The following is a 21,649-nucleotide window of genomic DNA, read 5'->3' as shown; positions in this document are numbered from 1 at the left end:
TTTCCCCAGTGATAATTTACTTTTTCACCCCAAGAGATCTGTTCCAGGGCTTCCCTGTTGGCGCAGTGGTTGAGAGTCCGCCTGCCGATGGGAGGGACACGGGTTCGTGCCCCGGTCCGGGAGGGTCCCGCATGCCGTGGAGCGGCTGGGCCCGTGAGCCATGGCCGCTGGGCCTGCGTGTCCGGAACCTGTGCTCTGCAACGGGAGAGGCCACAGCGGTGAGAGGCCCGCGTACAGCAAAAAAAACAAACAAAAAAAGAGATCTGTTCCAGTTTGCAGCAATCTAGTCAATAATTCAAAATTTTCATTATTGAATCTTGGGGCAGCACCACTTGTTGAAAAGACTGTCCTTCCTCTGTTGAAATACTTTTTGCACCTTTGTCAAAAATCAGTTGGGCGTATTTGTGTAGGTCTGTTTTGAGGTTCTCTGTTTTGTCCAGTTGATCTATATCTCTCTCCCTCTGCCAATACCACATAGTCTTGATTCTGGTTGCTATATAATGTCAACTGGGAAAAAAGTGCACAACCTAAAAGTTGAGAGTTATGTTTTATTCAGGGGCTTTACTGAAGACTGTAGCCTGGGAGACAGCCTCTCAGACAGCTCTGAGGGACTGTTCCAAAGAGGTAAGGGAGGCACTGGATATAATAGGAGCTTTTGCTGGGGAGGAGAATGTAGTCGAACATCAAAAGATTACTACTAATCACAAAAAAACAAAAAAACGGACATCTCAAGTTAATGATTTTAGTGCTTTTCAGTGTATGGGAAGATGCAAGAGCCTGGGCTCATTGAAATTACCGTTTTGATATTCATCTTAACTATCTAGGGCCAGTACCCTGGTTTTTTCCATCCTGAATTCCCCTCAGGGTGCGCCAGCAGGGGTGGCTGCAGTGGCTGATGACTTTATGGCCACAGCATCCTTTGTTTGCTGAAATGGCAGATGACATTCTTTGCCTACAATAATAAGTCTTGAAATCAGGTGGACTGATTCCTCCCACTTTATTCTTCTTTTTCAAAATTGTCTTAGCTATTCTAGTTCCTTTGCCCCTTCCATATAAATTTTAGAGTAGTCTTGTACCCATCTACAGAAAAATCTTGCTGGGATTTTTATAGAAATTACATTAAACTTGTATATCAACTTGGGGAGAATTGACATTTTAACTATGTTGGATTTCTAATTCATGAACAAGTTAATGTCTTTCCGTTTATTTAGACCTCCTTTGATTTCTTTCTTTAGTGTTTTGTAGTTCTCAGCATACAAGCCCTATACATGTTTTGTTAGATTTACACCTAAGTATTTCTTATTTTATTTTTCTTGTGTGTGTATAAGCAATTGTAAATTATATTGTATTTTTAATCAGAGTCTTAATTTAAGACTAGTATGTAGAATTTGATTTTTGTATGTTTATCTTATATCCTGTGACCTTGCTGAACTCACTTATTAGTTCTTCGAGTTTTGGGAGGTCAATTCCTTGGGATTTTCTACATAGACAGTCATGTCATCTGCAAGTAAAGACAATTCTATTTCTTCCTTTCTGATCTGTACGCTTCCTATTTCCTTTTTTGCTTTCTTGCTCTGTCTAGAACTTATAACACTAAGAATGGTGAGAGTAGAAATCCTTCCCTTGTTCCCAGTCTTAGGGGGAAGGCATCCAGTCTTTCACCATTAAGTATAATGTTAAATACGGGTTTTCTATAGATGTTCTTTATCAAGTACCCCCCATTCCTATTCTTCTGAGTTTTTGGTCATGAATGGATATTGAATTTTGCCATGCTTTTTCTTCATTCATTAATATGATCATGTGATTTTTTTTTCTTCGTAAGCCTGTTAATCTTGTGGATTACAATGATTAAATTTTAAATACTGAACCAGACTTGCATCACTAGAACAAACCCCACTTGGTCATTGTATATAATTTTTTTAGCATATTGATCTGTTGGTCTATTCTATCTGCCTATATTTTGTTAAGGATTTTTTTTTTTCATTTTCCTTTAACTTGGTTGTTAAGGATTTTTGCATCTTTATTTATGACGGATATTTGTATTCTTTTTATAAAAGTACTATCATTGTCTGGTTTCGGTACCAGGGTAATACCAGCTTCATAAAATGAGTTAGGAATTATTTCTTCCTCTTCCGTTTTTGGAGAACATTGTGTAGAATTGGTGTTAACTTTTTTAAACGTTTGGTAGAATTCTCCAGTGAAACCCTGTGGGCCTGGAGACTTATTTGGGGGAATTTTTAAATTAGGAATTCAATTTTCTTAATAATTATAGGATTATTCAAGTCATCTGAGAGGCTTTGTGTTTTGTTTTGTTTTTTTTCTGCGATACGCGGGCCTCTCACTGTTGTGGCCTCTCCCGTTGCGGAGCACAGGCTCCAGACGCGCAGGCTCAGCGGCCATGGCTCACGGGCCCAGCCGCTCCGCGGCATGTGGGATCTTCCCAGACCGGGGCACGAACCCGCGTCCCCTGCATCGGCAGGCGGACTCTCAACCACTGCACCACCAGGGAAGCCCCAGCTTTGTGTTTTTTATCTAAGTTGTCAAATTTATGTACAGTTGCTCATAGTAATCCCTATTATCCTTTTTTTTTCATTTTTTAAAAATCTTTTATTTATATAAGTGTGAACTCTACCTGTGTGGATTTCTACCGGACAATCCATTAATAATCCACATTTATTTTCATGCTCACATTGTCCCCATTTGGCCAGTGGAAGCCCCACCAAGTTAGCTCTCATGCATTATATAATTTAATTGTGCATTATTTGTTACAAAAAAATTGAACTAATATATCTTTTCAAACAGTGAAAAAGAACAAAAAGTGACAAGGGCCTAAGAGAAGACAGTGGCAAGTAGAAAAGAAATTTAGAAGTATATAGGTGGCAAAAGTGTGATGATTAACTTGGTATGGGCCTATTATCCTTTTGATGTCTGCAGGTCTGTAGTGATATCTCCTGTTTCATTCCTGACATCGGTAATTTGTGTCTTCTTTTTCTTTGTCAGTCTTGCTACAGGTTTGACAATTTCATTAATCTTTTCAAAGAATCAGCTTTTAGTTTTACCAATTTTCTCTGTTGTTTTTCTGTTTTCCTTTTCATCGATATCTGCTCTTCTCTTTATTATTGCCTTCCTTTTGTTTGCTTTGGGTTTACTTTTCTATGTTCTTGAGACTTCCTGTTTTATTAATTTGTTTCAAGAATGTTTGTGATTGCTCATTGAAGCCTTTTTATGATGGTCGCTTTAAAATTTTTTCAGACAATTCTAGCATCTCTGTATCTTGATGTTGGCATCTCTTGATTGTCTCTTAATTCAGTTTGAGAGCACGCTGGTTCCTGGTATGATGAATGATTTTTTATTTAAACCCAGATATTTTGGATACTATGTTATGAAGCTTTTGTCTCATTTTAAACCTTCTCTTTTACCTGGCTGCTTCTGACACTGCTGTGGCAGAGGAGCTGGGGCTCCTCCTCATTACTATTAGGTGTGGGTGGAAGTCCAGGGTCTGCAGTTGGCCTCTGTTGACACCCCGGGGAGTGGGAGAGGAGACTCCTTGTTACTGCAGGACAGGGGTGGGAGTTCTCCATCCCTGCTAGGCCGCCACTAACACCTCCCTGACTGGAAGAGGTGGTAAGAATGCCTTGTTACTCCCCCCCACATGGCCCCCCCGACACCACAGGAACATGGTGAAACGTGGCAGTGGTGAACGTCTTGAGTCTCCACCAGGCCTCCTCTGACAGCGTCCCTGGTTGGGGGGCAGAGACATCTCATTACTGCAGAGTCGGGGTGGAAGTCCAGGCTCTCCACCTGGTCTCTACTCTCCCCTCCGGGTAGGGGGGCTTCATTACCACCCAGCAAGGACAAAACTCCCCCTCCCTACGTGTCCCTCTCTGATATCACCCCGGTGGGGGTTACTGGGGTGCCTCGTCACAGCCTGGTAGGGGAAGAAGTCTCAGCGCCCTGATGCCCTTGCTGGTGTGGTTGTGGTGGGATGACAGTGTTTGCTCCGGTGTTTGGTTAGTGTCTAAAAGTTCCATCATGCTGGGCTCCCCGTTTCCTGGTTCTTTGGCTAGACGGAGTAGGCTTTGGGGGACTTTTTTTGTCTTCACCATGCTCGTTTCTGGGATGCTGGCTTCTTCAGCGCCAAGTCGGGAATCTCTAAGGCAAAAAGTAAACCCAGGGGACTCACCACCTTTTATTCCTTGTGTTTCAGGATACCCAGCCAGTGTGCCCCCTCCTCTCCGCCTCTCAGGGTCTCATATTTATTTTGTACGTAATGTCCAGTGTTTTTGGTTGTACTTAGTGGGAAGAACAGGGAAAAATATGTCCACTCCATCTTCCCAGAAGCAAAACAGTTTTTCTCTTTTTGCTGAGTCTTCTTATTGACTGTAAACTGCGTAAGAAGAGCAAGCCTATAACATACAGTTTTGTATCCTCTGTAAGGCCTGTGCACATGGAGGTGCTTAGTAGTTATTTGTAGACCAGCTGATTTGGCTGTTCACATGGCACCTTGACCTCACAGAGAAAAACATTCTGAGAACTGTAACTAGGAGAGACCATTCAACAGCACCTTGTTGAACCCCTTCCCACCTGTGGCCGTGGAAGTGTTCATTAGCCGCCCAGCTTCCCAAAGAGGTGGGTTGGCATTTTCCCTTTCATCTTCAGGGAGGTTGTGAGCGGAGGGCACACGGCCCTGGAGAACCTTTGAAATGCAAACCCATGAGCAGCTGCTGTTGGGCTAAGGTCTTCCCATTTCATGAGGTGCCCACTTGGGGAGCCACCCTCTGGGAACTTGCAGCGAGGGAGGGGTCCAGAGCGCTCACCCCGTGTCTCCTTTGAAACAGGAGGACCATGACACTATGGAAGCCGAGCTGGACAAAGATGAACTGATCCAGCCCCAGCTTGGAGAGCTCTCAGGCGAGAAGCTTCTGACCACGGAGTACTTGGGAGTAAGTACCGTGTGAAGGGGGTGGGGACCCCGAAATAGAAAGGAGAGATGGACCACTGATGGACTTAGCATTTGCAGTAACACATAAGGATTTGGTTTGGTCTGTTATGATACTATGTTTATAAGATATGCGTCAGCCAGCTTGCTTCCAGGGGCCCTGAAGTGCACAGCGGCCCGAGTTACTATCCTAAACAGGCCCGCTGGTGGACAGAAGGCGGTTAGAGTATAACTAAAAGGCACACCCCAGAGCCTTCGTGACATCTGAGGGTAAGCCCGTCCTTAGTAGTAATCATCTACCCATCCAGCGTCTTGGTTTTCTTGTGCCTTATCCGTGAGAAGGGAAGACTGCTGCAGGTTTGTCAGTCGTCAGCACACAGGTGATGGCCGAAGCCATCCGAGCAGGTGAGGTCGCCCACTGAGGGAGGTGGAGGGTGGAGAGGGAGGGAGGGCGGGGCTGAGGGCAGGGGGTGAACCAGCATGTCAGGCGCAGGAGAAGGAAGACGGGCCCCTGAGAAGGACAGAAAGTGAACAGTCAGAGAGGCTTGAGGAGAACCAGGAGAAAGCAGTGCCACGGAAACCAGGAGGGAGGGGTGTTTCCAGATGGGCTGAGTGGTCAGTCAAAGCACCAAGAGGCCTGTGGAGTCACATGTCTGTGAGGGGCCACAATCTGAACTCCCCGACGACCCCGATGCTCCGGGAATGCCTTGCTACCACCCACCAGCTCAATAGGGAAGGGTGTGAGTCAGGGGAGCTGCCCACCGGCTGGGAGAGGATGGCGGCGTCGAGGGCCCAGGTGCCTCGTGGAACCTTGATCAGAGGACACATGGGTGAGCAGGTGGGATGCTGCAGGGTAAGGTGTCTGAAGGGAGCAGCAACTGCACAGGATGAGGCCAGTTCAGACCGAAGCCCTGTGACAGATGGCTGAGCACATAGGAGTGAAGGCCATTGGTATTAAAAGGAGCTCCTGGAATTTTGAAGCTGGTGGTTGACCGGGTCGGTTACATGGACCCTGAAATCTCCTCAGATTGGGCAGGTCGGTGTTGGAGCTGGGAGCCAGATGCTCAACCATCGAAGCAAGGACAGTGACATGGGAAGGAAACAGGTGGCGGGTACAGGTGGCGTGAGCCTTTCCAGGGGCAGAAAGCACCTGTCCATTCCCATTGCTGCCCTGTCCAGGCCCTCATCACCTCACCCTGGGCACTGGTCTCCCTGGTCACCTGGGCCTGGTCTTCCTCTTCGTTCAAGGAGTTTCCATGAGCCCCAGGCTGGAGTCAGTATATGCTGGCAGAACTTGAAGTTGGAGGACAGCCAAGGGTCCAGCCATGGGGACATTGTCGGCGAGGGTTTTGGAGCTTGCTCTGCATGAGCTGGGAAGTTGTTGGAGGGCACAGAGCAGGGGAGTACTCAGTTTGACTCACGTTTTACTATATTAACTTCTATTGTCACTCTGGCTGCTTTGTGGAGAATAGACCGTATGGGGCAAGAGTTAAAGAAAGGAGGTGACTTAGGAGGCTGGGTGACCACCGGCCCCCAGTCATGGACAAGTGCCTATAGCCCGCCACTGTGCCTAGAAACAACTCAGGGATCAAAGGAACCTAACTGACTGCGGAGGCTCCATTACGTTAAGTCAAGTGGGGAGGTAGGTGCTTGAGAAGGGACGGAAGTGAGGCCATCCGGGTTCCAAACTGCTGATGGAAGTCTTGAGCCCTGACTAGGCCTTTGCTTCCCTTTGGAAGAACACTGGCTTTGTCAGGGAAGGACTGAGCTCCATTTGACAGGACATGCATTTTTTTTTCAATTTATTTATTTTTTATTTTATTTACTTTTCTCTGTGTTGGGTCTTCGTTGCTGCACGCTGGCTTTCTCTAGTTGTGGCGAGCGGGGGTGACTCTTCCTTGTGGTGCACGGGCTTCTCACCGCGGTGGCTTCTCTTGTTGCGGAGCACGGGCTCTAGGCATGTGGGCTTCAGTAGTTGTGGCACGCGGGCTCAGTAGTTGTGGCTCATGGGCTCTAGAGCGCAGGCTCAGTAGTTGTGGCACACAGGCTTAGTTGCTCTGCGGCGTGTGGGATCTTCCTGGACCAGGGCTCGAACCCGTGTCCCCTGCACTGGCAGGCGGATTCTTAACCACTGCGCCACCAGTGAAGCCCTGGATGTGCATTTTTAAAAGGAAGATTCTCATGCTTCATGGGCAGGTGGTGAGGAAAACAGAAGGCAAGCTGGTGGGGCTTCTCTGGAGGATGGTGGTGAAGCTGTCGAGAACTCAGCCCTGAGATGCTGAGACTTTCCCACAGACACCACTGCACAAGCACGTGAGGGTCAGCAAGGATGTTCAGACAGAAACCCCAGTACAGCCCCTCCGCTAAATAGCTTTTAACACCCCTGCGCAGTGAAATACCGCGGGTGAGATCTTATGTTGATACGGTGAAGATTTTTAACAGCAACAACAAAAACAAGACACCGAACGTGCTGAAACTACCAGTTTAATCTTGCAGTTTGGTGAGGCACAAACGGACAGAGCTTTCAAATCAACCAATAATCCAGCTTAATGGCATCCAGAAATGGTGTCATTTTACCATAGCCTGCAGTTCTAAATCTCCTTAATGCATAGGTACTGTTCTTTTACCAGAAGGAAGTATTTAGAAAAGTTCTACACATGCTTGTTTATCTCATTGGTGCCAGCTACTTTTCGGTGGCAATGTGAGTGGTAAGAATGAAGTACAGAAAGCATTTGTTATAGGGACGTGAAGACCAAGGTTATTAGTTTCCTAGGGCTGCAGTAACAAATTACCATAAACTGCATGGCTTAAAACCACAGAAATGTGTTCTCTCACCATTCTGGAGGCCAGAAATCCACAATCAAGTTATCAGCACAGCCACACTCCCTCCGAAGGCTCTAGGGGAGAATCTTTCTTGGTCTTGCACCTTCTGGCGGCTCCAGACCCTCCTTGGCTTGTGGCTGTGGAACTCCAGACTCTGCTTCCTTCTCCTCTTCTCTTTGTGTTCTCTTGTCTCTTATGACACCCTTCACTGGATTTAGGATAATCTAGGCTGATCTCTTCATGTCAAGATCCCTAATGTAACTACAGCTGCAAAGACTGTTTATCCAAATCAGGCCACGTTCACAGGTTCCCAGGGTTAGTACATGGACAGATCTGTTGGGGGCCACCATTCGACCCACTAGACCAGGTCACCATAGGATCTCATGTGGAAACACTTTAAAGTTTTATTAGAGAGCTTACTGTTGAGCAGTAAGCGCTGAGGTTATAGGCGTACCGCCCATTTTGCTGTCTTTGTTCGTTAGACTCCTCAGCTGCCCTCAGTCACCCAGTCTTGATTTGAAATTGACAGCCGGCCAGCGCTGTGAGCTCACCTCACCTGCCCACCTTTGGCTCTGGTGGTTCACATGGGGGTTGTGCACTCACACCTGCTAACTGCTTGTGTCAAACGAGGGAACCTGCCAGAGATAGAAGGTGTTGCATTTCACTAGGGAATGTGCACCACAGATATCACAATTCACGCCTCCCATTCTGGTGTACTAGGTAGATTGTAGATTTTTCAAGATCAGTGGAAAGCTGTTGACTTTTAGAAACTTGTATTCAAAAATTTTTCATTGAACCTGTGCCATTTGCCTAACACACAACAGAATGCTGGCAACGTTTCTCAAGATGTTATCTTCCAGACGTTTACAGGTACACAGAGCAGATAAAACTGTGCTGTTGATGAGGGATGGAGGGTCAGGGGGTTGACGGGTATCGTCCTGTGATGTCAGAGCTGGCCGTCGAAGGTGGATTAAAATAGAGTCTAGGCCCCAGCCCAGACCTCCTTACCATCATCCCGGGAGCGGTAATTGTACACACCAGTGATTTACAAACTATAATACTAGTTAGGGCGTGAGGCGGGAGGTGCAGTGAGGGAAGCCTGCCAGGGTGTCGAGGGGATGGAAGGGAGCCCTTCCCAGGATGCCTGGACCCATGGCTCCCCGCTTGCTGGGCATTGATGGCCACCCCGCGCCCTGCAAGGCCACACTAGCTGCCTGTCCTCGACCCCCCCAAGTTCAAGCAGGTAGCGCCTGCGCACTGCAGAGCCCAGGCCGTGAAGAAGCTGACGACCACAGGGAACTCAGGGAAGGCTTGAGCAGAGCAAGCCACTTTTCCTGGGCTTGCCTGAGAGTGGTGGTGGTCACATCAAATGTATCTGTTCGGGCTTCCCTGGTGGCGCAGTGGTTGAGAGTCCACCTGCCGATGCAGGGGACACGGGTTCGTGCCCCGGTCTGGGAAGATCCCACATGCCGCGGAGCGGCTGGGCCCGTGAGCCATGGCCGCTGAGCCTGCGCGTCCAGAGCCTGTGCTCCGCAACGGGAGAGGCCACAACAATGAGAGGCCCGCGTACCGCAAAAAAAAAAAAAAAAAAATGTATCCGTTCACTCATAATTCTGGTGAAAAACAGCACCCTTTTGTGTTTCTTCTTCAGGCCGTGGTCAGCAGCAGGTCAAGATTGATGACTTGCCAGCTTCTCCTTGCTTGGTTATTTCTAAAGTTTTTAGAATCATCCATATCATGCCAAATAATCACTTAGTTCTTCCTAAAAAGAGTGCCCTGATTTAAATACCTTCAGTACCCTGGGTAAAGGAGTGTAGATATTTATCATAGGATCTCAGTTTTTTTGTTTTTATTTTGAAGTTTAAACTTATTGTTCAGTTACCTTTAACAACAGTCATAGGCGTGCCTTAAATTAGTTGGGCTCACGTCCTGGGCCAGGCCCTGTGCTGATTGCCTCACACATCTGATTCCATTTATTTAATCCTCCCAACAAAGGATGGGGTAAATTCTGCTCGTATTGCGTGTCATAGATGAGGAAGCTAAGGCTGAGAGCATTGAGGAGCATTCTCAGGTGTTACCTGAGCCTGCTTGCTGTTTACCACTAAGCTCTGCTGCCTTCTGGGAGAACTTGATTTTCCAGTGAATTCTGTTCCATATTTGAAAGTTTAGAGTCTCCAACTGTGTGAAATATTCAGAATTACTCTATGGTCCAATTTTTAAGCATAGACTCAGTTTGGAGGGGGAATGCCTGGTGTCAATGCTAGTCACTCCCTTTCCACACTTTCTTTTCTGCCAAGTTGGTTTGGAGATCTCTTAAAGGGCTGGTTAAAGCAGGGGTCCTGACCCAACCTTCAGACAGTCTGAGTGTGTGGACCTGGCCCCAGGAATCTGCATCTTTATTACAACCCTCAGTGGTTCTAAAGCCAGCATCTGGGCCATGGAAACATTGCCACGTGGGCAGACCTCAAGGTTAACGGGGCCTCAGCAGGGGAGATGAGTGCAGCGGCCAGGGGGCAGGACCAGCCCGCCGGAGACAGGGAAGAAGCTTGGGCGCCTGCAGCTGGCCCTGTTTTACTCGCTGTGAAAACCAAAACCGGAGAAGGAAGGGCCTCAGTTTCCAATTTTTCCTTTTTTCCTTCAAATTTGTCTCCACTTTGGGGTTTTTTTCTAATCACTTTTCAACCAATTATTCCTGCTCTGCCTGACTCTGATGATTGAAAAGTCACTTGGAACTAACTAAAAAGTCCATATTCCTATGTGTGAAAACACAACCAAACAAGCAGGGGGAAGAATCCCCAACCCCCAAAGATTCCAAATCCTTTTCTTTTTCAGTTTGTTTCTGGGATTCTTTTTTCTGATTGCAAAAGAAATACATGCTTATTACTGAAAAGTCAAAAGTAAGTACAGCATAAACAACCACCATAATAATTCTGTCCACCCAGAGATAACCACTGTTCCCTCTATTTTCCTTTCATTTATCTCTGTATCTCATCTTTCTTTTTCCTTTGGTATTGAGCTCATCTGCAAGTATCAGGGAATCCAGCCTTATCAGACCCCAGGCTCATCTCTTGCCTTCTTTCACCCAGCCTGTCAGAAGGGAAGATCCAGGTTTTGTGGGCCCTCCAGTTTACAGGGTTTTGCAGGCCTTGTTTAAAACAACGGAATACAAGGTTTAGGTATGAAAATGAATACTTAGAATGAGACTAAGAAAAATAAATCACAGTCAAAGTCAAATTTTAGGAACTGACAGATCGATAACCAATAAGGACCTACTGTATAACACAGGGAACTATACTCAATATCTTGTAATAACCTATAATGGAAAAGAATCTAAAAGGGAATAGATATATGTATAACTGAATCACTTTGCTATACACCTGAAACTAACACAACATGGTAAATCAACTATAGTTCAATTTTTTTTAAAAAAAAGTAGGTAAAGGGAAAAAAGAAAGAACTGACAGGTATCACAAACAGAAAAATAATGTTTTATTAACTAGCTTCTTGCCACGTGCTTCATAGTTTTCTTTCTGGATATTTTTTGTTTTATAGTCTTTGATTGCCTCTACATATGTTGCAATGAGTTTGTAATATTTTCTATAGAGAAAGAAAAGAAAATTAGTCCTTCCTGTAATGTATTTGATCAGCTTTGTTTCTTTTTTTTTTTTTTTTTTTTGCGGTACGCGGGCCTCTCACTGTTGTGGCCTCTCCCGTCGCGGAGCACAGGCTCCGGACGCGCAGGCTCAGCGGCCATGGCTCACAGGCCAAGCCGCTCCGCGGCATGTGGGATCTTCCCGGACCGGGGCACGAACCCGTGTCCCCTGCATCGGCAGGCGAACTCTCAACCACTGCGCCACCAGGGAAGCCCCAGCTTTGTTTCTTATTATTGATAGAGTTGAAAATTTTCTTTTGGCCTCACATTTAGTTTTATGGTAATGCTGTGTAAATTTTTAGGATTGTTGTTAAATTTGAGAAAACCATCCTCAAACTTCTTTCATAAAGAAACTGGAAGATTTGGGGGCATTTCAGGTTTTCCTGTGCACTGACTCTTCATAAATTCTCTGATGATGTGTGGAATTCCTAGAAGCCACTTCCACACCAGGACAGCTAGAGATGGTTTGGCTATGCACAGAAGTGACTGGGAATCATATTTCCCACTAAACTCAAATTAAAGGTCACCCAGATTCACCGTCCTTTTGGCTAAGTTCTAAATTGCCTTTGGCCATTCCAACACCATGAGGGGGAGTATGGCAAGGGAAGTGAGAGTAGAAAGAAACAGCAGTTTTAAGTGACTGCAATTGAAACATGCTACTTCTGCAAATTTTACAAAAACCATATGAGCACATTGCCAGGGCTCTTTCTGGGTCTGTGAAGCTTTGGTTTCATTAGCTCCAAGGGAGCTCTGCCTGGTGCATTGACCCTTCGTTCACATGCTTGTTGCCTCTTGGTCCTAAGACGATGGATGCAGCTCCTGGCACAAATCATGATAAAGTCAGGAGGAAGTCAAGTGTGCAGGCCAGCCAAATCCACCCTCTCTACAGTGCTTTTCCCAAAGCTACTTCTGGCGTCCCCCACTTACTTTTTTTTTTTTTTTTTTTTTGGAGTATAATTGCTTTACAATGGTGTGTTAGTTTCTGCTTTATAACAAAGTGAATCAGCTATACATATACGTATATCACCATATCTCCTCCCTCTTGCGTCTTCCTCCCACCCTCCTCCCCACTTACTTCTTACTGGTCAGAACTGGGCCACATGGCCCCTAGCTGCAAGGGAGTCTGGAAAGGTGTTTTTAAGTAGACGCATTTCTGGGTCCACAAAATCAGAGGGCTGTTGGTCAAGAAAGAGGGAATGAGTATTAGGTGGCCAGCTAGCAGTGTCTCCTTCAGCTACCAGGTTGTTTTCCATGTGTATAGATGGACATATTGTGTGCCTGTATTTTCTTAAAAAAATTCATACTGCTCTATAGCATGTCATAATTAATTGCTTTAAGTGATTCACCAATACTCAAAAACTAGTAAATGGGAAATTTTTAACCTAAATTGACATGTTGACCATCTTTTACTACAGAATAAATTACGTTCAGCTAAATCACATGCTGCATTTTTTTCTAATTGTGGTTAAACATGCTGTATTTTTTTAGTAGCAGAACCTTTTTTCAAGCAGCAGCTCCATCCATAACACAGATGGAAGCTGAGTTCCTTTGATGAGTAGTGTGGTTGTCAGGAACCCTTTCTCTTCTCTCCCAACAACACCTGAAGCATTTCTGTGGAAATAGCACGTTGTTGGTAGTTACACTTTAAGACCTTTTCAGCCCAAAAAGGCTCCTTTGCAAACGGAGGTGCCCAGAGAGGGCCCTGGAGCCCTTGTGGGCCCCTCCGCAGCTCCCCACCTGCACAGTGGCTTGTGAGGTGAACAGGAAACAAGCCCTCTGGAAAGAGCTGCTCTGAGACACCGAGCGCCTAACACAGTCGTCCTGGGCCCTCACACCAACCCTGCTCACCAGAGACCTTTCCTCAGGCTTTCTGACGACACACCGGATGGTTCTGCCCCCAGGCCTGACCCAGTTTCCTCATCCACTGGAGAGGACAAATACCACCCACCTTAGATTGTTTCTTAGGCCTGTGAAGTTTTAGGGAGATGGTGTGGCTGACGGGGTTTTCCAAAGGCTGAAACACTCTCAGATATGTGCCGTGTTCTCTCTCCTCTAGGAAGGAGCTGGGAGGGGTGAGCTGGGAGGGACAGTGAAACAGGGAGGAGGCAGGGGGCGTGGGGGACTGGCAGCCCACACACTCGCTGTCTCCCTCTCCAGCGCCTAAGACTGAGCCTTCCTATCCTAGCCCTCTGTGGAAGGACCCGGGTGTCTGACTGGCATCATGGAGGGGGAAAGAGAAGCCCTGGGTGGTCCTAAGGTACTGTTGAATATTGGCCTGAAGGAACCTGCGCTGGCGATGGGGGCGGACGTGTGAATTTGACCCTAGGTACTAGACGGGGACAGTGGGACAGAAGAGAAGTCGGAGGAGAAGCAGACAGCAGGATTGCGTGATGGCAGTTAAAATAGCCTTCTTTTGCAAATTTCACAAGAGGTATGAAGAGAAATGAAACTGCATATTAGTTCTTATTTGGGAGGCTTAATTATGTTCCATTTCCTCCAAGAGGGTAGGGGCCCGCCCGTCTCTCCTGCCTGTCTCCCCTTCACACCCGCTTCCCCCTCCCCCCACCTACTGACCAACCCCTCCAGCTGGTAGCTGTCCCCCACAGCACAGGTGAGGCCTAGCGATGCTCTCCCAGAGGAAGTGGGCCTTTTGTTCCTTCTTCCTACCTCAAATACTAGATAAACCCAAATAACTTTTAAGTAAAATCAGGAAATCCAAGACGTAATTCCAATTAAAAATTTTTCTTTAACTTTTTATTTGGAAATAATTACAGATTCATGGGAAGTGGAAAAAGTAGTACAGAGAGGTCCCGTGCACCCTTTACCTGGCGTCCTCAGTGGTGGCTGTAGCATGTATTGAACCAGGAGATTGATGTTGGTACAGTCCACAGACTTCATTCAGATTTCACCAATTTTACAGTGATTTCTTTTTTAAACAGTTTTTCTTAATTATTAACATAATATAACCATATTACAGAAAACTCAGAAAATAGAGAGGAAAAAAATTATTCTCGGTTCACTGTCCTATGTAGCCACTATAATCATTTTAGTGTTCATTTCCTTCCAGTCTTTTTGTGTACTTTTAGCATAGTGGAAAGCATCATTTATGTACAATATTATAACCTGACTTAACAATGTTTTAAATGAACATTTTTCTTCATAACCTAGTCTTTATCATTGTACATGGCCATGTAATATTTCAAATGAATATGCCATATTTTACTTAATTATTCCCCTATTACTAGACAGTTAGATTGTTCCAGGTTTACTGTGTAATGATTTTGTTACATACAGCTTTACTTAACATCTTCCATATTTTGGATTCTCTCTCTAGGGTTTAACACCCAAGGATATGAACAGTTTAATGACTCTTGATATAAAATGCCAAATTACTTTCCAAAAGAGCTGTCTCAAATTTCCATGTCACTGACATTTTAAACTATTGTCAGAAGTGGATGGGGTCATTTCTTTAATTGTCACTCACTTAATAATTGGAGAATGATACATTTTTTGTAAAATTGTAGTTTCTAGTTACTTATAAAGTTGATCATTTTTTCTTCTCTTTACTTGTGATACTTTTTATTTTGTGACTTGTTTGAATTCTTTGCCCAGTCATCTACTTAGTGTTTTACTTACTGATTTGTAAGAACTCTTTATCTAATGAAAATCTTAAGCTTTCATCTGTTATACATGCTGCAAATATTTCTTCCCAGTTCATTGTTTACCTGTTAATTTGGTTTATCATTAAATTACTGTGTATGTGGAAATGTTAATTTTTTATGAAACCTAATCTGTCTGTCTTTTTTCCCTTCTTACTTTCAAAAGTCAGTCCTCTCCAGGGATGTGATAAGTTACTATATCCAATTCTTTTCTTCTCCTTTTTCCATGGTTTGATTTTGTTTTTTTAATTTACACTGCTAAATGGTATAATATGAAAACCTAAGCAGATTTTCCCCGAAATTTTCTGTTTAGCTGAATGATCCGTGTCATGATCCTTCCTCACTTATTTGCAAATCCTCTTATTACTATAGATTATTAAATGTAGTGAGTTAGCATGTCTAGGTCAGCTCTCAACTAGATGATTTCTCCAGCCCTGTTTCCTCTTTGCTTCCACCAGATCATGACCAACACAGGGAAGGCGAGGCGGAAGGGGGCGGCCGGCATGCAGTGGGGCGGCCCCGAGCCCCTGCGCCGGCCCATCACTCCCGGCGGCCACAGGACCGGGTACCCAGCGTAAGTCCGGGTACTAAAGGAGGCGGGGATTTACTTTCTTAAGCTTTGTTTTGATTAACTGCAGGGTAAGATGTACGTATTTTAAAAATTCAAAATAAAATTTCAGATCAAAAAGCATTTATCTCTTTATTATTTATCTTTTGGGGATTTTTTGAAAGGAAAGAGGTTGAGTCTCCCTCTTCCCCCCATGTCTCTCAGGGTCTCCAAGCCACTTAACAGCCTTTATCCAGGAGAAGGCTGGTGTTGGCCAATGTGATTCTGAAGGAAAGGACCAAAAGGAGTAGTGGGTCTACCCAGAAAGGACTCTTGTTCTTTTCTGCAGCCTCTCACCGTAGCACCAGGCCCTTTGTTGGGATGGAGTGTCACAGTTTAAGATGCCGTCAGCTTATTTCTAGATGACTCTATAAAGCACCGATATGAATTTTTGGCTGCCAAGCCTTATTCCTTCTTCATAGCCTTGCTCCTACCCTGTTTATATAAACAAAACTAGTCTGCTTATCCAGAGCCTCTGGTCTCCCTGGGGACCTGAGGACCTGACCCCTGGGGGCTCTGGGGGAGCCCCAGGCCAGGCAGTCCAGCTTGGTCAGGACGAAGCCTCTTCTGTGGTCTGGGTGGCCTCTTCTCCTGTCCGGAGAGAACGCTGGAGAGAAACAGGTGCAAATAAGGGGATTATAGAGAGCAGGCGAAAAACCTACATTTATTCATACAACCAATAGTGGCCATAAGATATTTCAAATGAATATGACGTATTTTACTTAGTTATCCCCTACAGCTGGGCGGTTTGCTTATTTCCAGGTTTGCTCTATAGTGATCTGTAATGAACCACTCGGCACCGGGGATACAGCAACAAACAAAACACAGAAATGCCTGCCCTTGTAGATCTCTGTGCATGGATGCTGAGGACTCTGGAGCCCCAGCACCTGCTCTGGTGGAGTTTGGTTGCCCATCCAGGACCTGACCTGTAAATATTTCAGGGCCCATGCTGTGGTTGGTGCTCTGAGATGTTTGATTTGATTTCAAAACTAGTTATCATGTGCTTCATATTTCAAGGTTTTTATTTTTAATTATTAATGTATAAGCTAATATCATGCCTTTTTCTCTTAAACCTACAACCAGTATTTTTTAACCTACAGAAAAGTTGGAAGAATTATTACAATGAAGAGCTTCCAGCTGTTAGCGTTCTGCCATATATGCGCTCTCTCTCTCTCTCTCTCTCTCTCTGGGCATAATATATAATTTACACAAATACATATTTTTTTGCTGAACTGTTTGAAAGAAGGTAGCATAGTTTCAGCGCACATCTCCGAGGAATAAGAACATCCTTTTACTTAACCACATTATCACACCTGAGAAAGTTAACGTTAATTTAATAATATAGCATATAAATATTCCCTAATCGTCCCCAAAATGTCATTTATATCTGAGGGGTTTCGTGTTCATGTTTTGGATCCAGAACATAGCCAACTGTCAACTACTAATAAATCCAGTTTATAAATGTAATATCTTTTTGAATGGAAGTAGTAAGAGGAATTAATAAAATTCATCTTGCTTAAGATGGGAAAGAGGACACTGAATCATCTTTTTAAAAAATTATTTTAAAATGATTTTTTTTAAGTTATTAAAACCCCGGCTTCACAGAGGGGCAACAATAAGATAAGCATATTTAATCAGGAATAAGGGCAAAGGGAATCTAATAAATACAAGATATAACCAATGGGCACAGTTAATTCTTAGGGGAAATGTTCTACCTCATGGAGAGAAAAAGAGGACATTTTTCCATGCCTGGGGAGCACATGTGGCTGTCCCCTGACTTGTGGAAGTGGTCCCTGCCAGGAATGAGGGCACCTCATTTTCCTGAAATGATGGACCTTCCCACTCTTAACGAAGCAATTGCCCCATCACCAGCTCTGTCCATCAGGCCAATTTAACAAACATTTATAACACTTCTGTGTGCCAGTTGCTAGGGGTGCAAAAATAAGCGATGTGCTTCCTGCCCTCAGGAGCACACAGAGCAAGCCACCTAGTAGGGGAGAAAGACAGCGGCGGTTACGCGGTAAGTAGGTGATGACAGAGTGTAGGGGTTCCCCGCAGGCTGGCAGCACAAAGTTAACGCTCAGCATCTCAGGTCAACTTCTTTAAAAAGGTTACATGACGCTCCATGCACACGCAGCGCCCTCTGATAACCCAGTGATGCCGGAAGTGTAGATAAATCAAGCATCTCAGTGATCTCGGGGACACTCTGACAATATGCATTACACACATTCCAGACACTAGTACTTTCGGAGTCAGTAATCCCACTCCAAGGATTTATACTGAGAAGTAATCAGATATGGACAGATACACACACACACACACACACACACACACACACACATAAACACAAGAGTATTTATTGAAGCATTACTTATATAATGAGAAATCATCTAAATGCCCCAAGTAGGAAGTGGGTTAAATTATTAGCCACATAAAATAGTATTGAAAGTAACATTTCAGAAGAATATTTAATTCATAGAAAGAGCCTCCCAAGACGTTGCTAAGTGAAAAAGCAAATTATAAAATAGTGTGGATCTAGCCTGCTGGCCACACGCAGTGATCCCAAGTTGTTTTTTAAAGTATATATTTGCATTTTAAAAAGAGTGAAAGATGTCAAATGTTAATAGGGGTTGTGTCTAGCAGGACATTCTGTATTTTCTATATATTTTCCTAATTTTTCATGATAAACACTGGTTTTAAAATCAAGAAAAGAAAGGTTGAAAATAACGAACACAGTCGCCCCTGTGTAATGCAGGGCCCTCCGTCACCCAGCCTCCCTCCCACCTCCCCTCGGCCAGACCTCACCCTCTGTGGCCCCTAGATGCTCCGGCACTGCCCAAACGTTGCAACCTCGTTTAGCACCTCTTTTTTTTTTTTTTTTTTTTTTTGCGGTACGCGGGCCTCTCACTGTCGTGGCCTCTCCCGTTGCGGAGCACAGGCTCCAGACACGCAGGCTCAGCGGCCATGGCTCACGGGCCCAGCCGCTCCGCGGCACGTGGGATCTTCCCGGACCGGGGCACGAACCCGTGTCCCCTGCATCGGCAGGCGGACTCTCAACCACTGCGCCACCAGGGAAGCCCCTTAGCACCTCTTTTGCTCCGCCTTCCACCTCCCTCGCTGCTTTCTTCCCCGAGGCCTTTCTCCAGGCTCCGTGTCTCCCGGCCTCCCTCGCCCTCTCGTCCTCTGGTTCCTTCCCTGCCCGTCCTCCTCTCCCTTCACAGCCCACGTGGTCTGGCGGTGACGTCTGCAAATTAATTTTTCCACCGCCCCAGGTGACCTCCCAGTTTCCAAGCCCGGAGGACACTCTGGCAGTTGCCCCACTGACCACCCCCGGGGAGTTCTCCCGCCTCCATCCCACGGCCGCTGTGGGCTGGTCCCCCGACTCTCAACCCTCTTCCTCCTAAAATACTGTGCCCTGCAGGTCCCTATTAAAGACCCCATCCCATCCTCCTGGTTCTCTGGTTTCCCTTACATGCTGCTGACACCCAAGTCTCTCCCTCCAGCCCAGACTTGCCCCCCGCCCCGTGCTAGATGTGTCCTCACAGCCCCCCCAGTTCAGCCTTTTCCGGATGAACACCACGGTCTTCTGAGCCCCCTGCTTCAGGGAGCGGCATTAATACCCCCAGACAAGCGAGCAGGATCCCACCCCGGGCGCCCAGCCCTCCCCTCCCACCTGCTCTCCTGGCTCCGGCCCCTCCTCTCTGCCTTCCTGAGCAATTTCTTCCTCCCCGGGCTGGGCGCAGCGTCCAGGCCATGCTGCCTGCCACGGTGCACGCTCCACGACCACAGACACAGTGCTCCTTCTACTACATCGTTGTGGAATCTCACTGCTGTGACTCCTGTTTCCCTTAGGGACCAAATCTAATCAAACCCTGGCCAACCAGGTCCTTCTTAATTGACACCCCCAACCTCAGCCCTCGAAGCCCCACGTTCCCCAGGACACTGTGTGCATTTTGAGTGCACTAAATCTCTCTGTAACAAAGCAGCACACATACATGCTTTTTCCTGCCCTGCCCGTTCATGGTGCTTGCTACCTCTGCCGGGAAATGTTCCGTCTTCGGGCCCCTGACAAACCCAAGCTCAGAGTTCAAGACCGGCTGAGTCTGTCTGTCTGCCTTTCTCTTACACACACATGCACACCACACACACACACACACACACACACACACAGGTTTTTCTGCCCCGCATGGCAGTTAGGTGTCTTCTTGTCTTTGCTGCTGGAACTGACATTCAAGAACAGCCATTTCATGGGGCGCAACCCTAGACAGAGGGTGGACAAGCCTGCTGTGCTGTGTCCCCACTAAGCCCTTGCTGGAGCAGGTGGCTGGTATCTCCTCGTTGAAGGGGAGTGAGTGCTGTGCTGCTGTGCGCATACTGCAGAACCTTCCTGGGGATCTGCTGTGAAGGCTGACGGGAGATGCCACCCCACATCCTACTTACCTCTCTGTGATGTGCTTGCCCAGGCCCCCTGTCTCTTGCAGGCGCCCACTGCATGTCTGCTGGGCCAATGAGTCTCCATCAACCCAGGTGCCAGCAGTAGGCACTGCACACACCATTGATAGTGTTCCAGAGAACAAGCTCTTCCCCAGTCCTGTTCCGGCCTAACTCTTGTTGTCACGGCTGACATATGTCACGTCTTTTCTGATGGAATTCATCCCTTGGCTAATCTGCTTCATCCTTGGAAGAAAGCCCAGAAGATTGATACTTTAAATTGTTTGGTTGAAATGTCATGCTCCCGTGTCACCCAAAGCCAAAAGATCTAACTGTGTGTTAGAAAAATAATAGCCATGTTTCACTGTAAATTTATAAGAGCTAACAAGAGTGAGGTAAGGGCACTTCCTATTTCTTAAAGAGATTCAATATCTGCTAATATCAGTTTAACAAAAGACTTTCAGGTACTTCCACTTCCTGTATTTTTTTGTGATGCTACACAGTAGTCATCAGTCAAATATCTCCTATCTGTATTTATTGCTGTTTTCTTTTTTTCCTCCAGGCTGGAAGACCATCCCATCTCTCCCCAGATGGCCACACATGCCAGAAACAGCTGCCTCCCATCTCTGCCAAATGCCCACCTTCCAGTCTGCAAGGGGGTCATGCCTGGTGCTCCTGAGCCTTGCACTTCCTCTTCATGTAAGCATACTGGCAGCATGTGGGGGACAGCTTTGGGCCTGGGGGCAGCACTGGGCCTGGGGGCAGCTCTGGGCTTGAGGGCAGCTCTGGGACTGGGAGCAGCACTGGGACTGGGGGCAGCTCTGGGACTGGGGGCAGCACTGGGCCTGGGGGCAGCTCTGGGCCTGGGGGCAGCACTGGGACTGGGGGCAGCACTGGGACTGGGGGCAGCTCTGGGCCTGGGGGCAGCACTGGACTGGGGGCAGCTCTGGGACTGGGGGCAGCACTGGGCCTGGGGGCAGCTCTGGGCCTGGGGGCAGCACTGGGCCTGGGGGCAGCTCTGGGCCTGGGGGCAGCACTGGGACTGGGGGCAGCACTGGGCCTGGGGGCAGCTCTGGGCCTGGGGGCAGCACTGGGACTGGGGGCAGCACTGGGACTGGGGGCAGCACTGGGACTGGGGGCAGCTCTGGGCCTGGGGGCAGCACTGGGCCTGGGGGCAGCTCTGGGCCTGGGGGCAGCTCTGGGCCTGGGGGCAGCACTGGGACTGGGGGCAGCTCTGGGCCTGGGGGCAGCACTGGGACTGGGGGCAGCTCTGGGACTGGGGGCAGCTCTGGGACTGGGGGCAGCACTGGGCCTGGGGGCAGCTCTGGGCCTGGGGGCAGCTCTGGGACTGGGGGCAGCACTGGGCCTTGGGGCAGCTCTGGGACTGGGGGCAGCTCTGGGCCTGGGGGCAGCTCTGGGACTGGGGGCAGCAGTGGGACTGGTGATGCCTGGACTCTTATGAAGCAGCTGCAGTTACAGACCCAGAAAGGCCTTGGCCTCCCACCTGGTCCTGAGAAGCCCCCTGAGCTCAGCCACTG

At 47.0% G+C, this 21,649-nt stretch overlaps 1 protein-coding gene across 1 annotated transcript in view; it reads left to right on the top strand.

Annotated features, from left to right (window-relative positions):
• Positions 1-21,649, top strand: part of ARMC9 (armadillo repeat containing 9) — a gene marked incomplete at its 3' end in the record, with an annotated part of 143,076 nt that overhangs the window by 108,691 nt on the left and 12,736 nt on the right. Inside the window, exons 20-22 of the mRNA XM_079710378.1 lie at positions 4,839-4,943; positions 15,532-15,647; positions 20,674-20,846. Coding sequence (XP_079566504.1) covers positions 4,839-4,943; positions 15,532-15,647; positions 20,674-20,846 — 394 coding nt within the window. The remainder of the gene's footprint in view (positions 1-4,838; positions 4,944-15,531; positions 15,648-20,673; positions 20,847-21,649) is intronic.

This window comes from Hyperoodon ampullatus (assembly GCF_949752795.1).
Source record: "Hyperoodon ampullatus genome assembly, chromosome: 8".
NCBI classification, from domain to species: Eukaryota; Metazoa; Chordata; class Mammalia; order Artiodactyla; family Ziphiidae; genus Hyperoodon; species Hyperoodon ampullatus.
Note: the sequence above shows the minus strand (reverse complement) of the source record. Positions and strands in the feature narration are given on the sequence as shown.